The sequence below is a fragment of the Panthera uncia genome (assembly GCF_023721935.1).
Source record: "Panthera uncia isolate 11264 chromosome B3 unlocalized genomic scaffold, Puncia_PCG_1.0 HiC_scaffold_1, whole genome shotgun sequence".
Lineage (NCBI taxonomy): Eukaryota > Metazoa > Chordata > Mammalia > Carnivora > Felidae > Panthera > Panthera uncia.
The window spans coordinates 61767660-61780839 of NW_026057582.1; the positions used below are offsets into that span (position 1 = coordinate 61767660).

Here is a 13180-nt window from a genome sequence, read left to right on the forward strand (position 1 = left end):
TAGACACAAGGATTTATCACACAAACTAGGGCATAATCCCCTCTTGTTATGATTTTCCGTCCTTAAACTTACTTAATCCTGAAATATATATACACCATTTCCTGAGAAACACTGGTATACTAGGAAACTGAATTTTAAGGTGGAAAGTACTTTTTTTTTTTTAAGTTTATTTATTTTGAGAGAGAGAGAGCTAGCAAGGAATGGGCAGAGAATGAGGGAGAGAAAGAATCCCAGCCGTTTCTGTGCTGACAGCACAGAGCCCTATGAGAGGCTCAAACCCACCAACTGTGAGATCATGACCTGAGCCGGAGTCAGACACTTAACCAACTGAGCCGTCCAGGTGCCCCAAAGCTGGAAAGGACTTTAAGGATAATTTAATGAGAGTTCGTTTGTTTTTTTTTATTAAAAAAAAAAAAATTTTTTTTTAATGTTTTATTTATTTTTGAGAGAGAGAGAGAGATAGAATGAGACTGAGCACGAGCAGGGGAGGGGCAGAGAGAGAGGTAGACACAGAATCCAAAGCAGGATCCAGGCTCTGAGCTGTCAGCACAGGGCCCGACGTGGGGCTTGAACTCACGGACTGTGAGATCATGACCTGACTTGAAGTCGGCCACTTAACTGACAGAGCCACTCAGGCACCCCAATGAGAGTTTGTTTTACAGATGAAGTATGTGAGGTCTTCTGGGTAGAAAGCCCTTCAAGGTTACAAAGATAGGGGCAGTGCCAAGATTAATCCCCAAGTCTCCCAACTCCCAGCCCAAAGTTCTTGCCTGTGCACTGCACTTCTGGCTTAGTCTGTATCAGGGTGTATCTGGACTTATGATTTTCTTCCCAACAGTTTTAGGCAAAAATAAATGTGCTTTTTTTAGTGCAAGTCTTTTTCACAAAGTAAGTTTAACTATTGATCAGAGCTTTAAATTTAGTTTACCAATTTTACAAATGAAGGGAGTTAGGAAGAAATCGTCAAACTTTAGGAGAAAAGGCAGCATACAAAATCAACCCCAAATAGTTTAACACTTTATTAAACATTCATTACAGATAAGCACATAAAGTGTTTCACTGATAATACAGTATTTTCATATAAACTCATGAAACATTAAATTTTTATGAAAATTTTCCTCAAGTATAAAGTGACAATTTTTTCTTTGATAAATGGGACACATGTGTAAGTAACAAAAAGGTTTAGAGAAGAGTCTTGGCTCAGTTACATGGCATTGCTAGAAGAGGTTGTGATTGCCAAGGAGGAGGAATCTCTACTCTTGGGTCCATTTATTTGATGTCAGCTGTCACAGCCGGGGCTTCATGAAGAAAAGACTACCAGCAGAGAATACATCCATATCCTATGAGTCTAATATACAAAACGATATTACCAAGGGATGTTACTACCCGATTTCCCCCCGTTATTATGTCAACCACAGACTTGGGGAAAGTGATTTTCCACTTCTGTTTATCATTTTGTTTTTGCTGAGTAATTAAGTCAACTGGGGTAACCCTCCCGCCCCCCTAGTGTTTATTCTCATTTAACTGGAGGAAGGAAATCGAAACAATTCACAGCATCTCAAGTGGGTTTTCCAAAATGCCTCAAAACACTGGACTCTAACCCCTTCTTTGGAAACCACAGGTGAATAAAAGAAAGACACCTTGGAGCACCGTTCCCCTCGCCAGCGCCCAATCCCGAGAGCAGCGCCCCTCGGGGAGCCGAGCGCCTTCCCGGGCCGGCTGACGGGTGGTGGCCCGGGCCGGAGGCGGCTCTGCCAGGCCCCCGCGCCCTAGCCACAGTCGCGCGGCCGGCCAGGCCCGCAAGGCGCGCGCGCCGGGGTCAGGTCGAGGACGCGGGCGGGTCCGGGAGGCGGAAGGGCCGGCCCGGGGCGTGTCCACGTGACTGCCCCGCCCGCCGCCCGCCGCCCGCCGCCTGCAGCCCCCCAGCCACCGCCGCCGCCTCCGCCTCTCGGGCTGCAGCTCCCGGCGTGCCCCGCACTCGCCGCTGGCCGCCCGCCCCTCCCTCTCCTCCTACCAGTGCCACAGAGCCGGAGCCGCAGCCGCCGCCGCAGCCACAGCCGCGGACACTATGGTAAGGTGGGCGCGCCGGCCCGGGGGGCTGAGAGCGGGGACGCGTCGAGCAAAAACCCTCGCACGGCCTTGCAGGACCCTGGGAATGAGGCCGCCATTTTAACCTGATTTAGGCCTTAAAGGTGGGGGCTCCTGCGCTGCGTCCGGCCCCGCTGCTTTCTTTCCTACCCGCCCGTCGTCAGGCCAGGCCCTGCCGCTTTTCGGATTCCTGAGGGCGAGGTGGGCGCGCGCGTGGGTCGGGGGGTCGGGGCCTAAGTCGGACAGGCGCCTTCTGGAGAGGTCGGGATCCTGGGAGCGGCGGCCGGCGGCGCGGGGCTCATCCCGCGCACGCCGTGTTTGCGCGGGGCTTCCTTATTTTACTCAGCGCTCGTCTCTAAAATTGGTACGCGCCTCAAAGCCCTTGCTGAAGACTTTCGGTTAAGGGTCTCGGTGCCCTGTAATAAAACCCCTAAGAGGAGTTCAGGAGGTGAGAAAACGCTTTTAAAAATGCTTTCTCGCCGTAAAAAGCTTTTACACTAGCTCCGTTAGTTTTTAAGTGTCGGCGTTTGAGCTGTGAGGCAATTGTGTTGTAGCCGTGGGCGGATTGGAGTTCACACTTGATTCTCTTTCCTTATGAGGAAACGGCACTGGCTAGGATGACTTTAAAGAAAAAAAAATAGTAGAAGCTTTAACTGAAATCCAAAAGTGTTTTTTTAAGGCCTGCAGAGTTGACACAATACAGAAGGTATTTTTGCTGCTGCTCCTGAAGCTCTGACATCACCCAATGAAATAGGAAACATTTCAGGGATGGAACAGCTTGTATTTGTCCCTTTCCCTCTACCTTCCATTTACTTCAACCTCCAAACCCCTTTAAAAAGGATGAATGGGACAGGATGAGCTAGAATCCTTTGGGTGTATCTCATACACTGCTACTTAAAATGTGGCAGATCTGACTGGACTGCTTGTACTGTAGGATGCAATTTTTGGTGTCCAGATTAAAGTGAATCCTCTCTAGGCAAACAGTAATTTTGGTTAAAACCAGAATACTTGTTCTGAATTACTGTTCTTTTTTTATTTCAGGCTTCTGGAGTTACAGTGAATGATGAAGTCATCAAAGTTTTTAATGATATGAAAGTAAGAAAATCTTCTACACAAGAGGAGATCAAAAAAAGAAAGAAAGCCGTTCTCTTCTGTTTAAGCGATGACAAAAGACAAATAATTGTAGAGGAAGCAAAGCAGATCTTGGTGGGTGACATTGGTGATACTGTAGAGGACCCCTACACATCTTTTGTGAAGTTGCTACCTCTGAATGATTGCCGATATGCTTTGTACGATGCCACATACGAAACAAAAGAGTCTAAGAAAGAAGACCTAGTATTTATATTCTGGTGTGTAAAAACAAAAGAAAAAGTACTTTTAAAATGCAAGGATTGTTATTGACATAGTCAGTTTTGCCTTTGTTATTCTTTTAAGTGGGATTCAACGATTTTTTTTTTTTCTGTAGGGCTCCTGAGAGTGCACCTTTAAAAAGCAAGATGATTTATGCTAGCTCTAAAGATGCCATTAAAAAGAAATTTACAGGTACAAACGTTAAAAATTTTGTGCAAAGGAATTACTCTTTCTTTATTATAAGATTTAATGCTATCATGTTTTTCCTTTTTAGGTATTAAACATGAATGGCAAGTAAATGGCTTGGATGATATAAAGGACCGTTCAACACTTGGAGAGAAATTGGGAGGCAACGTAGTAGTTTCACTTGAAGGAAAACCCTTATAAAATGCCAGTCAAGTGCCATCTGGATCTTAAGGAGCTTCCATTTCTCCAGCTCAATCAATTGAAATAGTGTTAGGTGTTTTTTGTTTTTGTTTTTTTTCTCTTCCCACTGGGTCCTTCCAATACAGTGAATGAAGGAAATACCATTCATGTAAGCAGCCTATCAGTGATTGCCATTAGACTGTTTAATACTGTTACTTTTATGTAGAACCCAAGGAATGCCTTCCCGTCATATTTTAGCCAAAACAACTGGTTATATGCCTCCCTTGCAGCAAGCACTACAATGAAAGTGATTGTCAATGTGAATAGCTTAGAATACTGCAAAGGGTAAGCTGATTGAATGCCTTGAAAGTATTATCCACTGGTCAGATGGTAAACTTTATTCAGTATTATTTATAGTTGCACTTGATTGCAGTTTTGTGAGGCTCGAGCATTCATACACCTCACCTGCCTTGGCAAGCCTATTTTTGTGACATGGCAGCACAGATATAACACTATGCATTTAAAGCACTTTTTTTGTAATGAGTTTAACTCACCCTCCCTCCCCCAAAAGGAATGCCAATTAGGTTTTGTTAACAGTGTCATCAACTTATCCTGGTACCTCAGTATTCATTCCTGTTACCTGCATATCTTAAAAGAAACAGCTGTTAATGCCTTTTTGTTTTCCATTGAGTGTACACTACTGAATAAGTGTAGGAGTTTATGTTTACCATGTAAGTTTTGCAACACTAAAAATATTTTGAATATCAGTCATGATGGCAATTTCTGTATAAAAGAGCCTTAAATGGAACATTGTTTTTGAGATCAAACTCCCTACCCTCACAAAAATGGCCACGTCGCAATAAAAATTGTGGCATATTACAGAACGTTGCCTTGTTTTCCTTGGACATTTTGCAAAATGTTATGTGAAGCAACTTTTAGAGTAAACAGCTATTACTAATCTTTGCACTGGTCATTTAAGAATTTTTTTGTACAACATTCATGCATGATATTTTCCAGTTTGTTGAGTTTAAAAAATATTCTATCCTAAAGCCAACAAATAGAAAATATTGTTACAGAGGGATACTTTTATAAACATTAGTTTATTTATTTCCTTATATGTTAATATGAAGATCAGAAGTTATTTTTTGCACTTTGACATAAATATTCTTCAATACCAGATTTGTTTTCTGGATAAATTAGGGTAGTTATTTTTTAATTCACGTTTATGTTTCTAAGTAACTGAGTAGTAGAAGCAGGAAGCTCTTAACTGCATATTTGGTCATGATGAAAGTAATTTATAAAATGTCCTTCAAAAGTTAATAATACTTCTCGTGTTTAGGACCTTTCATTTCAGCTATTATTTCTTAATACATCTTGCAAATTGGGGGAAAAAAATGATGTAGCAATCTTAAGTATTAGTAGTGAGATTTGGCTGTGGTCCAGACTGCTCTCCTTATAGAGAATTTGATCTGCTCAGTGTGAGCAGTTTGCTGTTAGCCAGAGCTATTTATGGCAAACACATGCTTTTGTATCTTGTCATAGTTATCCACAAATGGCAAAACTGGACTTGATTCTACTGGTATGCAAAACAGGCATGCTAGTAAGCAGTCAATCGTGGCTTAGAACTTAACCCCATAGCTCTGAAGAATGCTCTTATCAGAAAACAGGAAACAAAAATTCTTCCTTTTTTTTTTTTAACGTGTTAGTAACTTGAGTACAATTAGGTATTTTCCCATATTATCAGAAGATTTTTAAAGGTGAAAACAAAAGTAGGACTTAAATGTTTAGGCTTCCATTTAAAATTATATGAATGGCTTGGGATCTTTTGCACTGAGCTATCTTATTTCAGGCTTCCAGCTGTCCTTTTGAGTTATCCTGGACATTTTGATGGTTTTTTGGTAAGGCTGAACTCATAAAGAAAGTATGAGAATACTGACATATGCTGAACCGTATATGTAACTGATTCTTAGAATTTTCATTATTTTCCTCATTCTAAAAAAATAAGGGACTTTAAATAAGTTACGTAGTACTGTTTGTTTTTATAGCTGACTTACCAACTTTCTTATATGCCTCGTATAGTAATAATTTCAGAGATTATTGCTTTAAACTGTGGTACTTTGATTTGTTAGACTGACAGAACTGAGTTCATCTTTGAAATACATCTTTGTGCATAGAGGCAAAAATAATGATAAAATTAATGGTTCACATGTTACTTGAGACTAATTTGGCATTTGAAATGATTTTATTTTACAATCATTTACAATGAAACAATGTTCCAGTTAGCTTTAAAAGGTATACGGTGCTAATTAGTAAAATATTGAGGGCAATATTTTACTGCTAGCTTGCAAAATTATAAGTGTTTAAAAAAATAAAATGTATGAAAATATATAAAGCTGTTGAGATGTGTTTACTTATACTTCAGAACACTAAAATTTTAAAAACTGATGTTGCAGATCAAAGAGGCACCTTTAGTCTTTTTTTAGGGTTTTAGTTGATATACTTTCTCATTTACAGATACCAGTATTCTTTGAAAACTTAGTGTTATAGCAATTTTAACATTTTTGGACAAATGGGAACAGTTGGCATTTGTCCCAAACTGGCTGTCATCAGCTGTTGTTTTCAATCATTATCTAAAATGTGGCTTTTAGTAGATTGAAAGAAAAGCCTCTTACTATGTTTGAGTTTTTCTGATATAGATCTTTTATAGCAGCTAATTTATGGAATCTAGCAAGTGAGTTTTGGGAGAAAATTAAGTGCTTCCTTATTAAGGAATAATCTCAGCAATGGTCAATCATAGAAGGGTTGAGAACACCCTTCGTTAGGTTTTCCACTCTGAGAAAATAATCTGGTTCTGCTCTTCATAGGTCCTATTTTTGCTTGCAAATTTAATAATAGTTTGAGATCAAACAAACATGAATATTCATTTTTTGGTGAATATTAAAACAATCAGAGATGTGTAAGCAAGCTCCAACGAATATTGCTTTTCAGACAGTTCGAATTTGTAAATGCTCTGTCTCATCTCAGGCAATAAAGAGATCTGAGGCTTTTCTTTTGCTCTAGAATATCCAAATTGCTTTTTTCCTTTTACATTGGGGAGTCATCCCTCTACTTCAATTTCTTATCCTAATGCAGTTGGGCAAATTAATCTTTCTGAGCCTCAGTTTCTTAACCATAACATGAGAATGACGATAATCTATCATACCTCATTGTAGAGGATCAAATACGGAAATGTTTTTGGAAAATGCTATCTAAACATAGTAATTTGGTTAAGTAGATAACCATGTTAAAAATAAGATTTATTGTAAGTCTTTGAACCTCTTCATTTTGTAACTATTCCACTTAATCTCATAGTTTAAGGATTAATTAGCTGATATGTAGCATCTGTTTTTCAGTAGTAAAGTGTAGCCTCTGAATTGATGTTTGTTGACTGCTATTAATCTTTTTAGTGTAGTTTTCTTTTTCACATGTAACCAATCAGTTACTAATTTTTTCTCCCAAATAATTGTGAAGTAAAAAATAAGAGGAAGTAAAGTTAGAAATACTGGTTTGGAATACTTGTCATAAATTCATAAGCCATGTTGTTGAAAACCTGTGACTATTTATTATTAATATCATAGATTTATGTAGTCCTTTCTATTTCCCACAGAACTTGAAATTTATCTAATCACCTTAGGTCCTCTTAACCAGCTAACCATAGTTCCCTGCTACACATGAAGAAACTGAGTCTGGAGAGGTTAAGGGACCGCAAATCTGATTCCAGTCCAGTATACTTTTCAGTCTGCATTTATGTAACATATAGTGAGTTACTAATTTTCTTTCTCTATTTTTTTTAAGATTTTATTTTTTTAAGTAATTTCTACCTGGAGCTTGAACCCATAGGCTTCAATCCCAACATGGGGCTTGAACCTCTAACCCGGAGATCAAGAGTCGCATGGTCTACTAACTGAGCCAACCAGGCACTCCACAAATTTTCAGGGAAAAAAAAAGGATTATCTGATTCTTTTGAGCAGGACATAATTATTCAGTATGTTTTCAAAGTAACGTCTCAATATTTGAAAAATAATCTTGGAATTTTTGTTTCCTAAGGAAACCTATGCTCATAAAATAAATAATTTCACACTTCAAAGATTTTCTTAGATGTTTCAGTATTGTAAATGTATGGGATTGTGGAAACCATAAGGACTGTATGGACATATTTTCCAGAAAGTTCATACCTCTAATCTTGTTCCAAAAACTTGGATATCTCCCTCCCTTTGTTCCTCAACCCATCTTTCTAAGGAGAGATAGTACTATGTATTAGAGTGGTTCAGTACTAGAACTTTGGTATCAGACTGCCTGGGTCATTCACATATAGGCCTTTAACACTTACTAATTGAGTGACCTTAGGAAAATCAACCTCTCAGAGCCTTAGTTCATGTAAAAGAGGAGGTAATAATTGTACCCTGTCATAGGATTTGATGATAAATGAAAGCACCCTGAGTAGTTACTAGCACATAGAAAGCATTCGATAGGATGATCTTAAAATTCATAGCCCAAACAGGACAATTTTTTGAGAGTAAAAGTGAGAGCTATTAATAATTATGCCAGGACAACAGGCTTAAGTTGGGACAGTCCCTAGCAAACCAGCTGTAGTCACACTGTCAAGAAATAGGCTGATATCAAAATGTTAATACTTAAATAGAAGAAACTATTAAAGACGAGGTGGTTAATTTGAATTTTATGAGGTACTAGTATGCTAAGTTTCTTTTGAAGTATATAATTACTCTTTTTTTTTTTTTTTTTGAATGTTTATTTATTTTTGAGAGAGACAGAGACAGAATGTGAGTGGGTTAGGAGCAGAGAGAGAGGGAGACACAGAATCCGAAGCAGGCCCCAGGCTCCGAGCTGTCAACACAGCCCGATGAGGGGCTTGAACTCACAGAGCTGTGAGATCATGACCTGAGCCGAAGTCAGACGTTCAACTGACTGAGCCACCCAGGTGCTCCAGTATAGGATTACTCTTAAGTAATTAACCCCAGAAAGGTCAACTTTGGATTTTTTTTATGCTGCCTTTTTTTCTTTTTTTTTTTTTTTTTAGCTTTCCTTTTGACCCTCATACTTGTAAACTCTCAGATACTGCATTTTGCTATTAACAGTTTGCTTTACTTATAGTGTTGGTTTCCATCTCATGTAGATTTGGAAAGCCAGTGTGTTTAGAATTGTGTATAAGAAAGTGAATAGACTCATTGTGGGCTTGAGAGCAAAAGTCCTGAGCACATGAACCTTCTAACATTCCTTCTGGCTATTTAAAGAGGTTTGATGTAGTTTCCGGGTTTTTGTTTTTTGTTTTTTTTGTTTTAACGAGTGAAGTGTGTAAGATAAGACAGCTGAGCTGTAGATAAAAGAGGCATCACTGTATCCCAGTAAGGTGTCTAAAATGTTATTTATTTATTTATTTATTTATTTATTTATTTTAAATGTCATTTTTAAGTCATGTTTCTCTTTGAAAATACTTGTATCATTAAAGGCACACAAATAAATTTGTTCCCATTCAGAGAAAAGGCTTATTCTTGAGGCGCCTAGGTGGCTCAGTCGGTTGAACGTCCGACTTCAGCTCAGGTCATGATCTCACGGTTCGTGGGTTTGAACCCCGCATTGGGTTCTGTGCTGTCAGCTCAGAGCCTGGAGCCAAGGAAAGGCTTATTCTTGACCCAATTTTTTTTAGATTATTGAAACAATAGAATATGAGAACATGCATTTGATAAAGCAAAATAATCTTTAAAAAATGTAAAATGCCAGTTGATTTTTTTTTTAGCTTGTTAGATTTTTCTTAAATGTACCCTAGATGTGTTCACTTGGAAGTACCTTTGATTGCACTTCATAGATAATATGCTTTCATTTACTCTTGACCTCTGACAGCTAATTAATTATGCATATACAATGTTTTAGTTTATTTGGCATAACATGAAAGTTTAGACATAACCTGAAAATTCATGGCAGATTTTTGTTCAAACGTGTAATTTTCTCACAGCAATGAAAAAGCACTTAAGTTAATGGTATACTGTCTTCTTGTAGCTCTTTTTTCCTCATTTTGTATATTCTTAACAGTGGAATTTCAAATATTTCCTTTGGGAAGTTGATAGTTACTGAGAGAATCACAAAATTCCTGGGCATTTGGCCCATAGTTCCTATGTGTTCCTGTGAGCTCTCAGGACCTTTTTTCTTTTATTAGTAACAAACTAAATCACCAGATAAAAAGAAAGTTCCCAAAAAGGCATAATTAGTTTTATCAAAGGTAAAAATGGCAGTAGAGTACTTTGTTCTAGAAATCATAAAATTTTGCTATACAATACAAAGAATAATACAGGAAAGAGATGTAGGGGCGTTTGGGTGGCTCAGTTGGTTAAGCGTCCGACTTCGGCTCAGGTCATGATCTCACAGTTTGTGGGATCGAGCCCCACATGGGGCTCTCTGCTGTTAGTGCAGAACCCGCTGGGATCCTCTGTCTCCCTCTGCCTCTCTCCCCAACTCTCAAAAATAAATATTGTTTTTAAAATTTTGTAATGTTTGTTTATTTTTGAGAGAGAGCATGAGTGGGGGAGGGGCAGAAAGAGGAAGACAGAATCTGAAGCAGGCTCCAGGCTCTAAGCTGTCGGCACAGAGCCTGACATGGGGCTTAAACCCACAGACTGCGAGATCATGACCTGAGCCCAAGTCAAACACTTAACCAACTGAGCCACTCAGGCACCCCAAAAATAAACATTTAAAGAAAGATATGGGGGCGCCTGGGTGGCTCAGTCGGTTAAGCGTCCGACTTCAGCTCAGGTCATGATCTCACGGTCTGTGGGTTCGAGCCCCGTGTCGGGCTCTGTGCTGACAGGTCAGAGCCTGGGGCCTGCTTCGGATTCTGTGTCTCCCTCTCTTTCTGACCCTCCCCCATTCATGCTCTGTCTGTCTCTGTCTCAAAAATAAATAAACATTAAAAAAAAATTTTTTTTTTAAAAAGATAATGAAAGAGATGTAGACTTCATGAAATAAGTGTAAAAGAATTTTATGTGAGGATTAATGTGTAAACCTTTTGTGTATAAAATAGCTATGGATCAGGGATGCCTGCCTGGCTCAGCTGGTGGAGTATGCAATCTTGATCTCGGGATTGTGGGTTCGAGCCCCACGTTGGGTGTAGAGATGACTTAAAATTCTTAAAAAAAATTTTTTTTTAATGTTTATTTTTGAGAGAGACAGAGCTCAGGCAGGGGAGGAGCAGAGAGAGAAGGTGACACAGAATCTGAAGCAGGCTCCAGGCTCCAAACTGTCAGCACAGAGCCTGACGCAGGGTCTGAACTCATGAACTGTAAGATCATGATCGAGCTGAAATTGAATGCTTAACCAACTGAGCCAGCCACCCAGGTGCCCCTAAATAAAATCTTAAAAAAAAAAAAGCTATGGATCAAAGATTGAGAGAAAGAGTGGCAATCCTTTTACTCATTACTGCTTATTGATAATTGTGTTATGAAGAGTTGTATAGATACATAGTTTTCATTTCAAAAGTCTTTTATATGAGGGGGAAGAGGATGAAGCACTAACAAAACTGGTGTCAACCGCTTTCCTAATTTGCAGTCTATTTACATTTTAGAATGTATCTGGGTTTTTTAGGCTTAACTGATTTTTTTTCAAGATTTAAAAAATTTTTGAAGTAATCTGTCCCCAACATGGGGCTCAAAGTCAACCCCAAGATGAAGAGTTGCATGGTCTACCAACTGTGCCAGCCAGGCATGCACTAATTTTTAAAAGTAAAGTTGCTGATTTACAATTTGTATTACTGTTGCATATTGAGTAATGTGTACACTTTGAATAATTGCATTAGAATTAAATTTGTTATGAAGTTGATTTAGCAGTACTTCTCTCCTTATTTTGGCTTTGTTTTTATCTACTGGCTAAAGAAAAGTGCCTTATAGTTATCCCTGAATACCAATGTTTAAGAAACATTGACTGAATTAGATCATCTTGTGTCTTAGCTATAGAAAAAAGTTTTGGGATTAAAGTGCCATTGCCACTGCAACAATAAAGTTTTCTTCTCTGAGCTGGGATATTTTATTTCATTCAAATTTTCTCTTGGCAATATGTAAAATAAATGAATAGAATTCTAAAAAATGAACCTTAGGTAAAACAGAAACTAATGACATTCTCATAGGAAAACCCTAAAAACTGGGTAGTCTAACATGATTGATATTTTTCTGAGTTAACTTTTTTTTTTTTAATTTTTTTTTCAACGTTTTTAATTTATTTTTGGGACAGAGAGAGACAGAGCATGAACGGGGGAGGGGCAGAGAGAGAGGGAGACACAGAATCCGAAACAGGCTCCAGGCTCCGAGCCATCAGCCCAGAGCCTGACGCGGGACTCGAACTCACGGACCGCGAGATCGTGACCTGGCTGAAGTCGGACACTTAACCGACTGCGCCACCCAGGCGCCCCCTGAGTTAACTTTTTAAAATGATTATATTTTTATTTCAAAAATAATGTGTGTAGTGTGGAGTCTACAAAATACAGTTAAGAGCAAATAAGAAAGTTAAATCATGAGCTGATTTTAAAAATTATTGGTGTATTTGAATTTATGAGTAATATGGATGTATCTGTAGTTAAAACTAGTTTTTAAGTTGGGGCGCCTGGGTGGCTCAGTTGGTTAAGTATCTGACTTTGGCTCAGGTTGTGATCTCAAAGTTTGTGGGTTTGAGCCTCGTCATGCTCTGTAGTGACAGCTCAGAGCCTAGAGCCTGCTTTAGATTCTGTGTCTTCCTCTATGCCCACCTCCTCCACCTGTGTGCTCTCTCTCAAAAATAAATAGACTTAAAAAAATAGTTTTAAGTCGTTTGTACATGCTGGTAAGAGGGTAGACTTTATCCTTAATTACTTAATTATTGTTTCTGCAATTTCTTAGTATTTTTTTATCCCAGAAAAAGAACTTTGTTGTGGCTGTAGTCACAGAGGAGCAGATTTGGATCTTGAAAATTATGTGTTGCACCTACCTATATGCTTGCTGTGACTTGGTTCTGTCTACCTAAATATTTGAAGCCACAAAATTTCCCTGTATCTCTTATGCCACCTACTTTGGTTTCATAATAGGCACCACTTACATAACTTTTAGTGTTCCCCAAAGGAATTATTCTACAAAATAGTTTCCAATGTATCAGGACTCTACTTTTCTCCTGGTATGCATATGATCAAATTGAATAAGTACTAATTCCTAGTGCACAGTATAAATAATCCATCCTTTAAGGTACTTTGTACTCTGCTAAAATTAAGATTAAAACATAATATATATATTTTGCACTAAGCCAGAAGCAATCTATATTTAAGGATTTGTGTTTTGTGCGCTGTTCCAAGAGGGTCTGATAATCC

At 38.7% G+C, this 13180-nt stretch overlaps 1 protein-coding gene across 1 annotated transcript; it reads left to right on the plus strand.

Moving 5' to 3' along the window:
- The first annotated feature begins 1889 nt into the window (after positions 1-1889).
- On the plus strand, positions 1890-10734 carry CFL2 (cofilin 2). Its single transcript, XM_049612909.1, has 4 exons — positions 1890-2071; positions 3130-3437; positions 3554-3630; positions 3713-10734. The coding sequence occupies exons 1-4, from the start codon at positions 2069-2071 to the stop codon at positions 3823-3825; spliced, it is 501 nt and encodes a 166-aa protein (XP_049468866.1). The 5' UTR covers positions 1890-2068; the 3' UTR covers positions 3826-10734.
- The last annotated feature ends 2446 nt before the right edge of the window (positions 10735-13180 follow it).